This window comes from Pongo abelii, chromosome 6 (assembly GCF_028885655.2).
Source record: "Pongo abelii isolate AG06213 chromosome 6, NHGRI_mPonAbe1-v2.0_pri, whole genome shotgun sequence".
NCBI lineage: Eukaryota > Metazoa > Chordata > Mammalia > Primates > Hominidae > Pongo > Pongo abelii.
The window spans coordinates 63428565-63448072 of record NC_071991.2 but is presented as its reverse complement, the minus strand read 5'-3'; the positions used below and the strand labels follow the sequence as shown (position 1 = coordinate 63448072).

Below are 19508 nucleotides of genomic sequence, written 5' to 3'. Positions count from 1 at the left end.
TGATGTTCCCCCCCGCCGCCTGTGTCCGTGTGTTCTCATTGCTCAACTCCCACTTACGAGTAAGAACATGTGGTGTTTGGTTTTCTGTTCTTGTGTTAGTTTGCTGAGAATGATGGTTTCCAGCTTCATCCATGTCCCCGTAAAGGACATGAACTCATTCCTTTTTATGGCTGCATAGTATTCCATGGTATATGTGCCACATTTTCTTTATCCAGTCTATCATTGATGAACATTTGGGTTGGTTCCAAGTCTTTGCTATTGTAAATAGTGCTGCAATAAACATACACATGCATACGTCTTTATAGTAGAATGATTTATAATCCCTTGGATATATGCCCAGTAATGGGATTGCTGGGTCAAATGGTATTTCTGTTTCTAGATCCTTGAGGAATTGCCACACTGTCTTCCACAATGGTTGAACTAATTCACACTCCCACCAACAGCGTAAAAGCATTCCTATTTCTCCACATTCTCACCAGCATCTGTTGTTTCCTGACTTTCTAATGATTGCCATTTTAACTGGCGTGAGATGGCATCTTACTGTGGTTTTGATTTCCATTTCTCTAATGACCAGTGATGATGAACTTTTTTTCATAAGTTTGAACTCTCATTCACAATTGCTACAAAGAGAATAACATACCTAGGAATACAACTTATAAGGGATGTGAAGGAACTCTTCAAGGAGAACTACAAACCACTGCCCAAGGAAATAAGAGAGGACACAAATAGAAAAACATTCCATGCTCATGGATGGGAAAAATCAATATCATGAAAATGGCCATACTGTTCAAAGTAATTCATAGGTTCAATGCTATTCCCTTCAAGCTGCCATTGACTTTCTTCACAGAATTAGAAAAAACTACTTTAAATTTCACATGGACCCAATAAAGAGCCCATATAGCCAAGACAATTCTAAGCAAAAAGAATAAAGCTGGAGGCATCACACTACCTGACTTCAAACTATACTACAAGGCTACAGTATCTAAAACAACATGGTACTGGTACCACAACAGATGTATAGACCAATGGAACAGAACAGAGGCCTCAGAAATAATGCCACACATCTACGACCATCTGATCTTTGACAAACCTGACAAAAACAAGCAATGGAGAAAGGATTCCATATTTAATAAACGGTGCCGGTAAAACTGGCTAGCCATATGCAGAAAACAAACTGGACTCCTTCGTTACACCTTACACAAAAATTAACTCAAGATGGCTTAAAGACTTAAACATAAAACCTAAAACCATAAAAGCCCTAGAAGAAAACCTAGGCAATACCACTCAGGACAGAGGCATGGACAAAGACTTCATGACTAAAACAGCAAAGCAATTGCAACAAAAGCCAAAATTGACAAATGGGATCTAATTAAACTAAAATGTGTCTGCACAGCAAAAGAAACTCTCATCAGAGTGAACAGACAACCTACAGAATGGGAGAAAATTTTTGCAATCTATCCATCTGACAAAGGTCTAATATCCAGAATCTACAAGGAACTTAATTTTAGAAGGAAAAAAAAAAAACCCAGCAAAAAGTGGGCAAAGGATATGAACAGACACTTCTCAAAAGAAGACATTCATTGGCCAATATTCCCTTAGTATCTGTAGTGATGTCTTGAATTCCATGCCTGATACATGGGTAACTTGTATCTTCTCTCTCTCCCTATTTCCTCAATGATAAGCTAGAGGATTATCAGTTTTATTTTGGGGTTTTATTTAGGGTGCTCAATATGTGTGCTCAATACTATTCAGTATGCTTTTAAAATAATATTCCACTTCACATATAATCTTAAGAACCTCTACAGTTTTTAGTGTGATCTCTTTCCATTCTTTCAAACTTAAAGTTTGCTTGTCCATCCATCTGGATATTTAACCATATTTTATTTGTATTTTCTTCTAATGTTTATAGTATTACTGTACTTATTAAATTTAATCTGATGAGAACTTATTTTGGTTGGTAATATGAAATGAGTGTTTAAACAATTATTTTCCCCAATAGTTAATCAATTATGCTAACATCCGTATTGAATGTTTTTCTTTCCTCATAACAGCTTTCTCTAGCATTTTTATAATATCTAACTTTCTTGAAAAATTCTAGATAGAGAATAACCATTCTAGAAATCAATGTAATAACTACAGAATAGCTTTGTTTGAAAACTGTGTGCCTTTCCAGTATCCTATTTGTGACCCAACTTATCTCATACTTTCTTTCATTTGGGTCTTGAAATTTGAAATTGTCTTGTGAATGTTTAATAACTTGTTAAATGGGTGATGAAAGCATTACTCATGTGCGGAGGCCATATGCTTGTGCCTTTGGAGTATTCTTATTCCACCACTCACCAGCCATGAGGCCTACAGCATGTGCTTGAACTTCTGGGAACATCAGTCTGCCCCTCTGTTAAATGAAGATAAGAGGAGTGGGTACCTCATAGTGTTGTGGGGATTAAGTGAGAGAGTGCATAAAAAGATTTTAGCACCCAATATGGCATGAAGTGCTCAGTAAAAATTAGTTGTCTATATTAATGTAGATATAAAATATGTAGATATGCTAGCCTTTGCTCTCTCCATTTACTCTTCATCTTCTGGTATCATGTGAAGAGTAATAAATGTGTGAAAAAAGATGGCGTTAGTTTAGGCAGAAGAGATATAGAATAACCTAGAACCAAAGATACTTTAAGGTTAGATGTTAAGGATGAAAATTAGGTATGCATGAAGTAGATACAATTATATTTACAAAAACAGGTAGGTAGGTATTATTGGAATGTATACTTTAAGAAGTCTAAAATAATGAGCTTATTTATTTACTCTTCTTCTTCTTTGCACTTGACTTCAGTTGAGTGGAATTTTTTCAAACGTTGTTGTGAATAGCAATTGTCTTTGGAGAGGGACTTTTTGGAAGTCCCTCTCCAAAAGAAAGGGGATTTGAAGCTATGTTTTTCTAAATGTCCGCTTTAAAAGTCTATCCAAGTTGGTCCTAGGCAGTGGTGTGCTGGCAGTAGCTGGCACAAGCTCTCAGTAGCGGATGGTTAAGTTTTCATGAATGTTCTGAGTTGGTTCTTTAGTTTAATGAAAACTAAATTATATCAACTTTTGATTCAATAAGTTGTATTAAAAACAAAGGTAATAAACACCCCAAACTGGTCACTTTATTATTATTTATTTTACTGGTATTTATGCTCTTGAGGTTATTTCTGTCTATTGTGTCTGTATGGTGGTATACTTCTCAGCTCCACATTCAGTGATATTGTGTTGGTATCCCGGAATCAGCCATGGTGGAAGGATTTATTCCATGGAAATAAGCAAATGCTATTTTCTAGACAGCCGGTTGTGAAAACATTAACCAGCACACCGTTAACCACAGGTAAAGCCTTGCCACTTGCTCAAAACATCATTATTCCTCTTTCTGCAGTGACAGCTTAGAACAGAAGTTTACAGAATGTATTCATGGATTTTCTTTGAACTCCTACACCTGTGCTTCTGGCATTCCAGACTTTCTGTCATTTTTTATATCCAGTAATGAGTGGACATGTTTTTAGTTGAAGTGAAGGGTCTTATTAGCTGTGATTGACAGACATAATTATGATCTGCTTAGGAGTGGTTAAAATGTTGGTACGAAATAATCACTTGATTTCAGCAATTTGTACTTATCACCTTGTCACATTTTAAAACTAAAATTCATATTTACTTTTTAGACCCTGTGCCATGGTGGCCCCTGACATTGAGCTAATCTGTGAAATCTTGTTAGTTGCTGAAGGTTTTGTGGATGCGCGTGCATTAGCCCGAAAGTTCATTACGTTGTACACGCTTTGCAAGGAGCTTCTCTCCAAGCAGGTGAGGGATCATTTGTTACGTTTTCTTGTTTTTACATACCATTGAAAAAGCTTTTGAAGTATGGATTTTAGGTAATTTATCATTCAAATTACATTAGACATTAAAAATTTTTTGTACTTAAAAAAAATTCAATAGTTTGGGGGAACAGGTGTTTTTTGATTACATGGATAAGTTTTTTAGTGGTAATTTTTGAGATCTTGGTGCACCTGAGGAGTGTCCACTGTACCCAGTGTGTAGTCTTTTATCCTTCACCCACCTCCCACCTTTTCTCCCAAGTCCCTGTAGGCCATTATATCATTCTTATGCCTTTGCATCCTCATAGCTTAGCTCCCACTTATAAGTGAGAACATACGATATTTGGCTTTCCATTCCTGAGTTACTTCACTTGGAATAATGGTCTCCACCTCCATCCAGGTTGCTGCAAATGCCATTATTTCATGCCTTTTTATGACTGAGTAATATTCCATGGTGTATGTATGCCATATTTTCTTTATCCGCTCATCGGCTGATGGACATTTAGACTAGGCTATATTTTTGCAATTGCAAATTGTGCTTCTATAAATAGGCATGTGCAAGTGTCTTTTTCATATAATGACTACTTTTCCTCTGGGCAGATACCCAGTAGTGGAATTGCTGGGTCAAATGGAGATTCCTTTAAAAACTAAAACTACCATTTCATTTGATGTTAGAAATATTTTTATATTTTCTATAAATTTTGAAAACCTTATTTTATAATTTTATTTTTTTCTGAAATATGAGATATTTTAGTTCTGATATTTTATTTGTATTAATACTTTTTTAAATCAATGAGCTGTGTGATTTTAACTTTGTCAATTTTGTAATTATAAATGGAATTTTATGTTGCCTCCCTTTCTTCGTGAAAATATTATTTTCTAGTAAGATAGGGCAGGAGTGTTCATAAGAGTAAGATAAGGCTAATTTTCTGAAGAATATCTCAAGGAATGTTAAAATTATTCTCATTTATTGGTAATTCTTTATTTAAAGGTAGGGTTGACTGGTTTTTTGTCCTTTTAAATTTTTAGTCTACAATTTACTTGTCTCTAAAATGGGTCAAATTTACATACTCTCTACTCTCCAATCATAAGCTTCTTGAAGATTTATTGAAGTTGCTGATAAGCCACAGAAATTACATATATATCAGCATCAATATTTTAAAATTCATTCATATGGTCATTTTCGACTTTTGGTCTTTTGATAACATTTCATTAATTACTGGTGACATTATTCTGTAGTCAAAATGAAAGTATCAAAATCCTGCAGTTGCAACCACACAGTTACCTTACTGCCACGTATTCATTTTAACTTGCTCATTGTTAGGGCAAAATATGGAATATGAGAGTGATTTATGTTGTCCTTTTAGTAAGCGTGAATTTACATTGGGTGTGTGGAATCATAATTTTTAACAGTTGTCTCTGGATAGTAAGATTATGGGTATTTTTATTTTTTTTCCTTATTCTTATAATCTTTTTTTTAATGAGCCTGTTTTAATTTTATCATGGTAAAAAGTCAGAAGAAAAAATGTAATAGAGCCCAGTGAATGTGGAGTTTCAACTATATCCATTTTCAGTAGTAATATTTAAACATTTAGTGAGCATCTAGTATAACTAATAATGTGCTTTTTGCTGACCATGTTGAATGGGTAAGATTCAAACAAATGAAACAAACACCCAGATTTCTGACTTTGAAGAATTTAGGTAATTCAGTTTACATGACATAAAAATTGGGAGACAATGGAGAATGAAAAGATTATCAGAGTTTTCAAGGAAGAAAGGAACCAATATTTATTGAATGGGTACTATGTGTTATGTTACAAAACTGTCAAAAGAAGTTTACAAATTTGATTTTTTTAGCCCTGTTTTACATATGAGAAAACTGAGCAAAACGACCTGTCCTAAGTCCATATAGCTAACAAGGGATAAGGGCAAGATTTGACTTCAGTTCTAATTCTGTCTAGGACACACCTGTAGCCAATTACAAGAGGAAGGTGTTGGGAGTACAGGTAGAACAAAGAAGGAAAGAATTTGCTAACTCAGAAATGTCACAAATGAGCAAAAAGAAATATGGCCAGGACAGAAGAGCTGGGTTAGGAACACAATTCAAGGATAACTTTCTGTGCTACAGAAATGGATTTGGGAAAAGAATCAGCAGACATTTTTGACCAATGGAATGACATAATGAAAATGGTGAAGATACTTTTAGCAATTTGCATTGTTTAAATGTTTAGCAGAGGCACCAAGTCCTCTGAAATCTGTGGTCCAAAATTTCTTCTGTATCCACTCCTTTTATTGTTACTGCAATAACTTAGCCACCTCCCATTGTTGCCCTCAAAGTTCTTATTCTCAGAAACACCATTTGACCCAGCAATCCCCTTTCTAGGTATATACCCAAAGGATTATAAATCATTCTGCTATAAAGACACATGCACACATATGTTTACTGCAGCACTATTTACAATAGCAAAGACTTGGAACCAACCCAAATGCCCATCAATGATAGACTGGATAAAGAAAATATGGTACATATACACCATGGAATACTATGCAGCCATAAAAAAGGATGAGTTCATGTCCTTTGCAGGGACATGGATGAGGATGGAAACCATAATTCTCAGCAAACTAATACAGGAACAGGAAACCAAACACCACATGTTCTCACTCAGAAGTAGGAGTTGAACAGTGAGAACATATGGGCACAAGGAGGGGAACATCACACACTGGAGCCTGTCGGCGGGTGGAGGGCTAGGGGAGGAATAGCATTAGGAGAAATACCTAATGTAGATAACAGGTTGATGGGTACAGCAAACCACCATGGTACGTGTATACCTATGTAACAAACGTGCACATTCTGCACATGTATCCCGGAACTTAAAAAACAACAGCAACAACAACAAAACCTCTGGTTCTTTCCCCTCCCTTTCCTCTTCAAGCCTCAGCCTACTCCATCAGTGGCTTTCAAATGATCTTTACCATGACCCACAGTAAAAAATACTTCTTCTGTTGCGACTCAGTGCATATACATATGTACAACTGAACCAAAAATTGCACCAAACACTTTTTACTTTTTTTTTTTTTTTTTTTGAGACGCAGCCTCACTTTGTTACCCAGACTGGAGTACAGTAATGTGATCATAGCTCACCACAGCCTCGACCTCCCTGGCTCAAGCAATCTTTCCATCTCAGCCTCCTAAGTAACTGAGACTCTAGGCGTGCACCATCACGCCCAGCTAATTTTTGTATTTTTTGCAGGGGTGGGGTTTCCCCCTGTTGCCCAGGCTGGTCTGGAACTCCTGGGCTGAAGCAATCTGCCCGCCTCAGCCTCCCAAAGTGCTGAGATGACAGGCATGAGCCACCACACTCAGCCACTTTTTGCTCTTATTTGCATCACACCGTGGTGTTTTTCATTTCGTTCCATTTTATTACAGACAAAAATGATGGTCGAGACCTACTAAATTGATTTTATTATCCACTAATGGAGTAAATGGGATATTTGTAATGTAGTATTGTTTCACTGCCCACAAAAAATTTTGTACTCACATTAATTCACTTTACTCCTACAACCACTTATAAAGTAAGTGGGTGCTTTTATCTGCCTTTTTATAGATGATGATTCTGAGGCTCTGGGAGGTAAAGTGTCTTTCCCACAGACACAGCTGAGAGACATTTGAGAGATAGGTTGTTACTATGTGGGTTGTAGCTGGACGGCGAAAGAGAGAAGGCCAGTCCCGTGTAAGCAGTTAGTTCGTTAGGAATACCTTTACTGAGCACCTACCCTGTGCCGTGCATTGTGCTAGCCCCAAGAAGACAGTGAATATATGGGAAATAAGTTTATCATGAGAAAAAGCCAGAAGAAAAAATGTAATTGGACCCAGGGAGCATGGAGTTGCAATTGTATCCAATCTCAGAAGTAATATTCTGAGATCCTCTAGCAGCTCAGACCCTGTGGGGGGAGTCTTCATTAGGGATAATGTTGTAGTCTCAAAAAAAGATAATTGAATCTTAATGACATGGTTTTTATTATATTATGTGCTGGCATCTAGGCAGAAGTGTCTGATTAAGAGGTGGAGTAATTGGGGCCATTAGGGATCGAAGTCTGGGGAGAAGTAGAATACCAGGGCTTTTGATGAAACCAGCACAGGTGGAGAAATGTGCTTTTGGTTGGAGGTGAAAATGTGGAATTTGCTGAGCTACTGAGTTAGCAGGTCTATTGAGAGAGTACAGCAAGGGAGGTGGATGGAGCCTTAGGCAAATACTGCAGTTAAGTGCTATGGAAAGAAGAGACTTGCTGACAGAGGCAAAAAAAAAAAAAAAAAGATGAAAGAAACAGGACGACACTACAGGGATATGATTTTCACAATTTCAAAGAGCAGAAGAAAATAGTATTTTGAATCATTAAAGTGTGTATCTATCTGAACTCCTTTTTTAAAACTTTCAGCTCTTATCTCTGGAATGAGAATCTTCTTCCCTCATACAATTGTTGAGAAAATAAACCTTTTTTGATTTTAGGATCATTACGATTGGGGACTTCGTGCTATTAAGTCTGTCTTGGTTGTGGCTGGATCTCTGAAACGAGGAGATAAAAATAGACCCGAAGATCAGGTACTGCAATGCTAATATGATTTTGTTGAGTGAGTAGCTGGCCAGCTTCACAGACATGAAAGTATATGCCTGGATGGTGGGGCATGCACAGCACAACTTTTAAAAAGCGTAACATCTGTTGTTAATGCAGGAAATTTGAGGATTGGCGTTCCTTATAAGAGGTCACAAGTGGTTTTGAGTACAAAGATATGAATCTGGAAAAGAAAATGTGATTTCACAAGTAGTTTTGAAATAGCCACAAAAAGTATTTTGGCAGTCATAATCAAATAATTCAGTAATCACTGTTTGATTTCCTCTGAGGAACATTCAAGAAATCTGATTGAGTTGGGATATTAATCCTGGAAAGTCAGTGAAGACATAATGGGAGAAAGAACATCCATTTCATGGGATGTAAGATGGGCATGCAGAATGAAACAGGAAGGGTGGGTGCCTAACACCAATGAAATGCTTGATTGGTTGGTCAGAGCTACTAGAGAAATGTTCTGCTCTCCTTCCTGGAGAGAAACGATAACAACACTTCATGAATTTTTCCCTTAAGTAGCCAGAGCAATGGATGTATGTTATCAGTCAATTTTCACACTGTTACAAAGAACTCCTGAGACTGGGAAATTTATAAAGAGGTTTAATTGACTCACAGTTCCACAGGCTTAACAGGAAGCGTGACTGGGAGAACTCAGGAAACTGACAATCATGGAGGAAGGCAAGCAGGAAGCACAGACCTTCTTCACATGGTGGAGGGAGAGAGAGAGAGTGAAGGGGAAAGTGCCACACACTTTTAAACCATCAGATCTCGTGAGAACAGCAAGGAGGAAATCCACCCCCTTGATGATCCAATCACCTCCCACTAAGCTCTCCTCCAGTTTGACATGAGATTTGGGTGGGGACACAAATCCAAACCGTATCAATATGTATCACCATGTGTATGTGCAATATGACTTGAGAAATAGCAAAAAAAAAAAAAAAAAAAAAAAAAAACACTTCATCTGCTCTGTGTCCTTTTTTAAATTGAGGGGTATTTATTACTTATTTTTCTACTTTTCTTTGCCAATATTTCTTTCTTTTCCTCTTAATTTCCTCATAATTTAGTATTAGGTCAAGATTTTCTTTGACTTATTTGTTCTCTTGCTTTTTAAAATTTTTGTTAGAATGCTTAGCTCTTTCTGTAAAAGTTATCCTGACGTTTGAGTTACTGCTTTTAAAATCTTTGGCTTACAGCCAAGATAGAACAACAACAACAAAACTGAAAATGTTTGAGATTATCATTCTAAGATTCTCAGAGTACTTTGGATAAAATGATTGGATGGGCTTGATTAATTTAAATTCTGGAGTTTGAGGATTCAAGAGAGAAGGCCCTTAGACTGTTTCTGAAGATCATTGGCAGGGAAGGAAAAGGCCTCCTTGCTGTTCTTATTCTAAAGATTGTCAATTGTTATCAGTTCAGCCTTCTCATGTTCTGATACATCAATTTTAAACATTTAACCTCCCTATTGATGGAATGCCATCTTAATGGAGAACAGTACCAATATCTCATGCTTCACACATGAGGATTAAAAATAACAAACATCTTTAGTTCTTTAGGTGTTTGTTAGACCTTGTATTGGCTTTTTTATAAAATGTTTTTTTTTTCTAGGTACTCATGAGAGCATTAAGGGATTTCAATATGCCTAAAATAGTGACTGACGACATCCCAGTGTTTCTGGGCCTGGTCGGTGACCTGTTTCCAGCCCTGGATGTGCCCCGGAGGAGGAAGCTGCACTTTGAACAGATAGTCAGGGAGTCTACCCTGGAGCTCCGCCTGCAGCCTGAAGAGAGCTTCATCCTCAAAGTAAAAGGAGCATTTGCTCTTCATGGCAGCTGTTGGGCTTGTCAGTGGAAATAATTGTGGCTAACTGATACTAAAGCAAGATGTTAACTTGTACCCTAACCTTAATAGGATCTTAATATGTGCTTTCAAGCATTTTCATATGGCAGGATTAAGTAAACATAAGTAAATATTTCAGTAGCCCCACTCTGTAAGGTGAAAACGTAGATATGATTGTCACGGCTTTAAGCATACTTTTGATTAGGTTACAAAACTTGTTGGTTCTTGGAGACAAGCACTAAAAATTTACTTTGTTCTTCCCTCCTTTTTAGAGAACATTGGAAGTAAAATCATTAGTGCATGCTTTTAATGAGGGATGAATGACAACACGTATGAGAATAACTTAGGTAGATATTATCTGACATATCAAAGCTTTGTGCATATTATTCAATTTGAATTCAGTGAATGCATGGATATTGAACACTATATACATTATCCATTTTAGATATTTTGTAGGATATGAATCATTACTCAGTTGTAGATGGTGATTGGCTATGTACAGTGTTTGTTCAAAACTCATGAAGAGTTAATGATTTTTGTAAGTAACCCCTGCCATATACTGAGTACTGCATAAAATCATGTTTTGGCTTTAGTCTCAGCCTTGTGGTCTACATGGGCGATCCGGGAAAAACTACTTTTCACTTATGGTCTATTTTAACTTTCTCTGAACATACTGTTGTCAGTGGGGGCTGGCTTGGGTGTAAGGAAAGAAGAATTGGGCAAAAATGGTAGGTTATCTTTTTGTCACCAACTCATTAAAGGAAACCAGCAACCAGCTGTTTGCTCTGCAGGTTGTCCAGCTTGAGGAACTGTTGGCTGTGCGGCACTCGGTCTTTGTGGTTGGAAATGCAGGCACAGGAAAGAGTAAGGTATAGTAAATAGCCTAATAGCTTACAACTATGGAAAGAACATTTGTTGTCATAGTGGTTTGGCCTATTTTCAATGCTACTCAAAAGAATTCCCCTCCATGAAACCCACCATAATTTTGGGTCAGAATCTGAGACTGGAATCTTGCTTCTTGATCAATTGACATTCTTTTCCTTTATATTGGGTCAGCGGGGGGAGAACAAGAAACAAATAGAGCACTGCATTCACATAGGAAAAGCAAGCCAACATGAAGATTGAACTTTCCACATGAGATGTTCAGTATCAGATGCAGGCATTTCGATATACACCATCCTACCTTATGCACCTTTCAATACATTTATGCTTGGATTCTTTTATCAAAGATAAACATATTAAGAGACTGTGGAATAAGATATCTGGCTGGAAGACTGGATTGGCTCTAGTCACATTTATCAAACCTATTTTCTTTTCCAAGTCATCCTTGATTCTCCTCCCCATATCATTCAGAAAAACAAACCCAAATATTTTCCTTCAGTACTCCCTCAGAAGTATAACCCTCTATATGGCCAAACAAAACCTAAAAATAAAAGGAAGTGGCAAAGCCCACATTTTTGAGGTACCTATTATGTGCTGTGCTAGGTGCATTATGTATGATTTACTCTGCACAACAATGATATACTATGGGTATTATTATCCCCATTTTTAGTTCACTGCTTGATTTTGTTTGGTCTTACTGACAGTCCTGGCAACATACTTATTTTCTTGGTTGGCAGACGGTATATGCAGAACTGCATGCATTTTAATTCAGGATGCTTGGGTATAAACATACTTGGTAGCCAACAGCTAAAAATAATCAGATTGAGCATATGAGATTTTAGAGGATGGCAGTATATGGAACTTGCCAGTATTTAGATCAGAACCCAAAGTGGAACAACTGTAAGAAAAAAAATCTCTGTATAGACATTTTTCTAGTGAAAAATATAATAAATGAAATATTAAAGCAGATAACTGATAGACCTGTAATTATTTTGTTAGAGTAAGTTACAGATGTAGGCCACAGTTCAAGGAAGGATAAAGTTAAATTCTATACTTTCCAGTAGATTAATGGTTTCTAAAAATATAAGCTTAATATTCCTAAGGCATTTACTTTCTTCTAGTCTTCACCAGTTCTGTTCTACTCAACAGGTACATAACCCAAGATACCTGGAACACTGCAGCTCAGGGTGACGTTCTTTAGCATCTTATCATTTCAAAGTGTTTGCCAATTGTTTATCAGTTTTTCTAAACCCCTGTGAGTAGGTCAGCATGATAAATATCTAAGACAAAAGCCACAGCTTTTCGAAGGAGCAAAAGGGAGAGTTAGGGCAGATATTTGAGTTAAAGTATTAATTAATTGAATAGACATACACTGAGCACCTGTTCTGTGAGTTCTCATTATCAAGGCTTTTCCTCAATTATCAGGATTAGGGTTTGTCAACCTCAGCACTGTTGACATTCTGGACTGGATAACTCTGCTGTAGGAGGCTATCCTGTGCATTGAAAGATATTTAGCAACCTCCCTGGTGTCTATCCACTAGATGTCCAGAAGCTCCTTCCCCCTTCTTCCCCCAAGTCAAGACAGTCTTTTTTTGAGAACGACTGCCCTAAGTCTCTAGGTCTCAAAGCATGGCCAGACTAGCATCATTGGCATCAGCTGGGCCCTTGTTGGAACTGTACGTTACTGGCCCCACCTCAGACCTACTGAAATAGAAGCTCTGGGACTGGGCTCAGCAATCTGTATTTTAATACCCTCCAAACAATTCTGGTGTAGGCTACATTTTGAGAAAAACCAATCTTGCTGATTCAGGCAGGGTAGATTTTGTAATCAACATAAATGCTTATTTATGTATGGTCCTCCACTTTGCACACATGATTAAAAATCTCAAATGAGAAAGTGACTCCCTGTAGTCTAAATGGTTCAAAGAGTCAAGTGAACTGATTCTGTCTTTCTGAGTATTTGTAAGATGAAGCTTTTCAAGATGGTAATGGGAATGCACATATGTGCATTTTTCCCCTTCTCGATCTTAGCACACACAGCGTCTAGGAACATATAATGAATAAGGAAAACTCTTCAGAAATCTTTTACTTTCCATTTGGCTTATGTTAGTATTAATTTTTTTGGCTCTTTCCTCCTTCCCCTCAGATTTTGAGAACACTGAACCGAACATATGTTAACATGAAACAGAAGCCGGTTTGGAATGACTTAAACCCTAAAGCTGTGACAACAGATGAACTCTTTGGTTTCATACATCATGCTACCCGAGAATGGAAAGATGGTAAGTAGTATTTCCCCTTTAGAAGTGCTCAATTTTTTTTTTTCCTATCCAGAAAGCCGTTTTTCAGTACAAGCCAATTTTAGTCATAGTCACAGACTTACTGTTTATGTGTTGGCATTATTGGAAATATAGCAGATCACAACAGCATTTATAATGTATAAATTAAAACTAGATTTGAATAAGTACTTGATTTGCATTCAGCAGATTTGTACTCAGAGCTGTTGTATTTTATCCCACGTCCATTATGTCAGGGCTCCCTGTAAATCAGGAGTGAAGTCAACATGAATGCCTCAGGAAACATCTATAAAGTACCTGATATGAGACACTGAAGTTCAGGCGGACATTATTCCAGGTGCCAGGGACAAAAGTCAATAGGGCATGTTTCCTGCCCTGAGAGTATTTGTAAGCAAACAGATCCCTTTGTGACAATCTGTGAAGATTTCCTGTTACAGTAAATGTGCTAACCTTGGCATCATCCTTGAGGCCTCTTTCTCTCTCACACCCTCCATCCAACCTCACAGCAAATCCTATAGGCTTTGCCTTTAAAATGTATGTGAATTCCAGTTCTTCTCGCCTTCTCCATAGATGTCACATTAGTCGAAGCTGCCATCATGTCTCGCCTGTACTACAGCAGCGGGTAATCTCCTCCTGCTGGTTTCCCTGCAGTTCATTTGACCTAAAGCAGACAGAGGGGCTTCAAATGTTACTTCTCTGCTTTTGATCTCTAGTGGGTTCCAATCACCTTTAGAATCCAACCTTTTCCATGGCTTATAAGGCTCTATGGGATTGGATCCCTGCCCCCGTCCCCAAATCCCACCATCCCTGACTTCATTTCCCACCACTTAATATAATCCATTCATTCTGGCCTCTTTGCTATTTCTTGAACTTGCTCCCATCACGGGGCCTCAGCACCTCATGTTCCTGCCATCAGCAACACTCTTCTGGATGCCTGCATGACTTGCTCCCTTATCTTATTTCAGCATCTGGTCAAACGTCATATCAGAGAAGACTTCCCTGATGGCAGATCTAAAGTAGAAATACAAATCAAAATCACAATGAGATAGACTCTCATACCAGTCAGAAAGACTATTATGAAAAAGTCAAATGATGATGGTGAGGCTGTGGAGAAAAGGAACCACTTATAGACTTGGTGGGAATGTAAATAAGTTTAGTCACTATGGAAAGTAGTTTGGAGATTTCTCAAAAAATTTAAAACGGAACTACCATTTGACCCAGCAATCCCATTACTGGATATATACCTAAAGGAAAACAAACTGTTCTACTAAAAAGACACATTCACTTGTATGTTCACTGCAGCACTATTCACAATAGCAAAGACATGGAATCAACCTAAGTGCCCATTAATGGTGGATTAAAGAAAACATGGTACATATACACCATGGAATACTACGTAGCCATAAAAAAGAACAACATCATGTTTTTTTCAGCAACATGGATGTAGCTGGAGGCCATTATCCTAAGTGAATTGATGCTGAAACAGAAAGCCAAATACTGCATGTTCTTATTCACAAGTGGGAGCTAAACATTGCGTACATGTGGACATAAAGATGGGAACCATTGACACTGAGGCCTACTAGAGGTGGGAGGGAAGGAGAGGAGCAGGGGATGAAAAACTACCTGTTGGTTACTATGCTTACTACCTGGACGACGGCACCCTTTGTACCCCAAACCTCAATGTCACACAGTATACCCATGCAACAAACCTGCATGCGTATCATCTGAACCTAAAATAAAAGTTGAAATTTTAAAAATAGTAATAATAAAGCAGGACACCCTTCATCATTCTCTATCCTCTTGTCTTGTGTACACTCCTTTTTCTGTGGGACAGTTTTTACTGTCTCAGCCTGGCTTCTGTCTTTTTGTAAAGAACTATGGCAGGGAGAGAATCGTATCTGTTTAGGCTGAAAAACTGTGGAAACTGTTCACATCAGTGACTATTAGAAAAGTTTGCTGGCTGCTATATGAATCGTGGTGGCAAGTGCCATTAGATACTGTCAGTTTTGGCACAAAATACTTCACAGAAGAAACATTCTAGATATATGCATCAAAACAGTTTTGCTCACAATGCTATTAGATTTACTAGAGCTTGAAAAATTTGCAACTGTTAAATATGTCACATCAAATACACAATGCTTAGATATGTAGTAATGGGAAAAAGGACTGTAGATTTAAAATGTTTTTGCCTATACATCTTGTTAAGTAATGATGAGTTAGTATCCCAGTGAACACATTTCTGTAAGAAATGTATAGTGCTTCTGAATGCTTTAGCTTCAGAATTATGCCCTTGAAAATTGTTATAGAAAAATGGAGAAAGGTGAAATAAACAAATATTTGATCTAAAATAGATACTGAACATATGTGTATGAAGAAGGGTCATGTCTTCAGTTGATGTAAGCTTTGAGTTTTATGTACGTTACCTTCCATAAATCCCCACAACTGTTCATGAAGGAAGGTTTTTGTTATCTCTGTTTGGCATATGGGAAGCTCAGTCATGGAAGTTAAGGGTCCTTCTCAGTGAGGTGAAGCTTACACATTGGTAAATAATAGAGCTGGATCTGGAACCCATGTGTAGCTCAAAAGGTGTTACACATTGCCCACCAGAAGCAGCAAAATTGTTTTTATTTAGTTAATAAAAGAGCTTCCAAGATGAATAATACCAGTCTATTGTAGAAATAAACAGCACTCAACTACATTATATATTAGGATTGTTTACTCTTATTTTATAGGTCTCTTCTCATCCATTCTGCGAGAACAAGCAAATCTTAAGCATGATGGACCAAAATGGATAGTCCTGGATGGAGATATTGACCCCATGTGGATTGAATCACTCAATACTGTAATGGATGATAACAAGGTGAATAAACTTCAGTTCTAAACCTTAAATATAACATCCTGAGTGTATTAAGAGTTCCATTCACTTGTCGATGTTAATACTAGTTTTTGCTCATTACCCTGGGATTCGTTATGTAATTATTATTTTGATAAGTGTTGCTTTCCTGATAATTTTCTTAATTTCGCCATTAAAGAATTTCAAGGAATATGTTCTCTGTTTCTTTGAATTCAGCCACCTTTACTGAGAGTTAGATACAGATATAAGAATTTAGTTTACACATCTTACCACTTTCTAAGAGGTAGGCGTAAATTATTATATCTTGTCATCTTTGATTAAGTATAAATACTCAGACAATGAAAGAACGGGTTTGTGCCATATGATAATTGAAATTAACTAGTTCCTATGGCTATGGATTGAGTTAAAGTGTTTTCCCAAGCTTTTTTGCCACAGTTAATTCAGCATTCCCAGCAAAAACAAAAGGTGATGATGGTACAGGTCTGTGAGATATCATTCAAGCAACACAGGGTCTATTGTTGGGGTCAGCAGAGAGAAATCAGTAATCATCATTATTCCAGAGTAGATTTAGTAACCACCTTAAATTAACAGTAATTACTGCTTACTCAACTGAGACACTGTTCATCATAAAATACTGGTTTGGGATCTTTATACTTGTATAAGTTTCTTTGGACAATTGATAATTGTGGTATTTCAGATTCTAAAGAAAAGTTTATGGTATTCAGATCCTTTCATGTGATTAATTTTTACAATAAATGTCTTATATTTGGCTTAGCAATAAAATTGCTACAATTGTGTAAATGTTGGCATTCACAAGTCCATTTAGGTGAGTTTGTTCCTCAAGGGTCAGTCAGGTCATCTCAGGGGTGAGCTTAGATCTTTATTCAGACTGCACTTCTGATTCAGGACAATGAGCGCACAGCCTGTGATACTTCTGGTAGGGGAAAGTACTTGTTGCTTCTGGATGTTTGCAGCATTGCTTTTGCCCGTGGGTGACAGTGTGCCTCTGTGCACCACTGTGCTGCTCACTCCAGGTGCTGACCCTCGCCAGCAATGAGCGCATCGCCCTCACTCCCTTCATGAGGCTTCTGTTTGAGATACATCACTTAAGGAGCGCAACCCCGGCCACTGTTTCCAGAGCTGGTATTCTGTATGTGAACCCGCAAGATCTGGGCTGGAATCTGTGAGTATTTCTTTTTGGTTTATTGTAGTAAATTGTATGTAACATAACATTTACCATTTTTATAATTTTTGCTTAAGCACATTCATGTTGTTGCACAGCCATCACCACCATCCACCTCTGGAAGTTTTTTATCTTCCCAAACTGAAACTCTTTATCCATTAAACAATAACACCTCATTCTCCCCTCCTCCCAGCTCTTGGCAACCTTCATTCTACATTCTTTTTGTTTTTTTTTTTTATTATAGTTTAAGTTTTAGGGTACATGTGCATAATGTGCAGGTTAGTTAGATATGTATACATGTGCCATGCTCATGTGCTGCACCCATTAACTCGTCATTTAGCATTAGGTATATCTCCTAATGCTAATATCTCCTCCCCCCTCCCCCCACCCCACAACAGTCCCCAGAGTGTGATGTTCCGCTTGCTGTGTCCATGTGTTTTCATTGTTCAATTCCCATCTATGAGTGAGAACATGCGGTGTTTGGTTTTTTGTCCTTGCAATAGTTTACTGAAAATGATGATTTCCAATTTCATCCATGTCCCTACAAAGGACTTGAATTAGACTACTCTAGGTACCTCATATAAATGGAATCATACAGTGTTTGTCTTTTGGTGACAGGTTTATTTCACTTAGCATAATGTCTTCAGAGTTTATCCACGTAGCAGCATATTTCAGTATTTCCTTTTTTAAGGCTGAATAATACTCCATTATATGTATATACCATATTTTGTTTACCCATTCATCTATAAATGGACACTTGGGTTTCTTCTACCTTTTGGCTATTGTGAATAATGCTGCTGTAAACATGGGTGTACAAATATCTCTTCAAGACCCTGCTTTCCATTCTTTTGGGTAGAACTCAGAAGAAGAATTTCTAGATCATATGTTAATTCTAATTTTAATTTTTTGGGAAACTGACACATTGTTTTCCATAGCTGCTACCCATTTATATTCCCACCAACAGTGTACGAGGCTTCTAATCTCTCTACACCTGTGCCGGCACTTGTTATTTTCCTTTTTTCTAACAGTAGCCATGCTAATGGGCATGATGTGATATCTCATTTTAATATGCATTTCCCTGATGATTAATGATGTTGAACATCTTTTCATGTGCTTATTGGCAGTTTGTATGTCTTCTTTGGAAAAATGTTCATGTAAGTTCTTTGCCCAGTTTTTAATCAGTGCTTTTTAAAATTGTGCCTGGATCTTGTTTAAAATCTTAGTATAAAATTCTAAATATCTATATGCTCACTTGAAGGTATTAGCAATTACATTTAAGGCTAATTAATTAGGCTAATTAAAAGATAATTAAGTTAGCACTAGAATGCCTTTGTCATTTTTACTTGGACATTACCTGGTTCACATACCTTGAAGATGTTAAGAACTCAGTAAATATTTGTTGAATAAGTTAATAAACAATGAAAGCTTATATGGAACACTTACATAAAAAGAAATCACTTAGGTTATGTATGTTTGCATGCATATATACTATGCATACATGAGCAGTTGTAATGCTTTGATTTAGAGCAACTTTATGGTGCCCAGTTGCTTACTCCTCAAATGCTTACATTTTCTACAGTTCATCCTGGTTGTAACTTGTCACCTCCAGCATTTGCACTTCAAACTGTAGGAATCGCTGAGCTCTGCCAGTGAACCCATGCTTGTGCCTGGCATGCTTCATTATGTCAGAAATCTTGTGTTTACCTCTCTGGACACACTCTCCATCCTTCTCACCCTCTTCTGTGGTCTGTACGCACCACATTAGTGGGCTCCTTGCCTTCCGGCTTCTGGTTGGTTTGGCCAATGAAGAATCCTGGCAGGAAGTGAGAGGGAGAAAGGACAGTGAGGTCAGGCTGTTTATTCTCCTTCCCAACAGGGTCATGTCAGGATGGTTCTGTCCCTCTGTGACTGCAGGTCACAGCTCTTCTTATATCTCTCCATTAAGGCTCTTTCCTTCCAGGTTCTGGCAGTCCTTCATCCTCTTGTCC

General features: G+C 37.5%; 1 protein-coding gene across 1 annotated transcript in view; it reads left to right on the top strand.

Annotated features, from left to right (window-relative positions):
• Positions 1–19508, top strand: part of DNAH11 (dynein axonemal heavy chain 11) — a 359682-nt gene that overhangs the window by 146813 nt on the left and 193361 nt on the right. The window contains exons 36-42 of the mRNA XM_054559402.2: positions 3693–3831; positions 8354–8446; positions 10077–10271; positions 11099–11176; positions 13336–13468; positions 16216–16343; positions 17372–17520. Coding sequence (XP_054415377.1) covers positions 3693–3831; positions 8354–8446; positions 10077–10271; positions 11099–11176; positions 13336–13468; positions 16216–16343; positions 17372–17520 — 915 coding nt within the window. The remainder of the gene's footprint in view (positions 1–3692; positions 3832–8353; positions 8447–10076; positions 10272–11098; positions 11177–13335; positions 13469–16215; positions 16344–17371; positions 17521–19508) is intronic.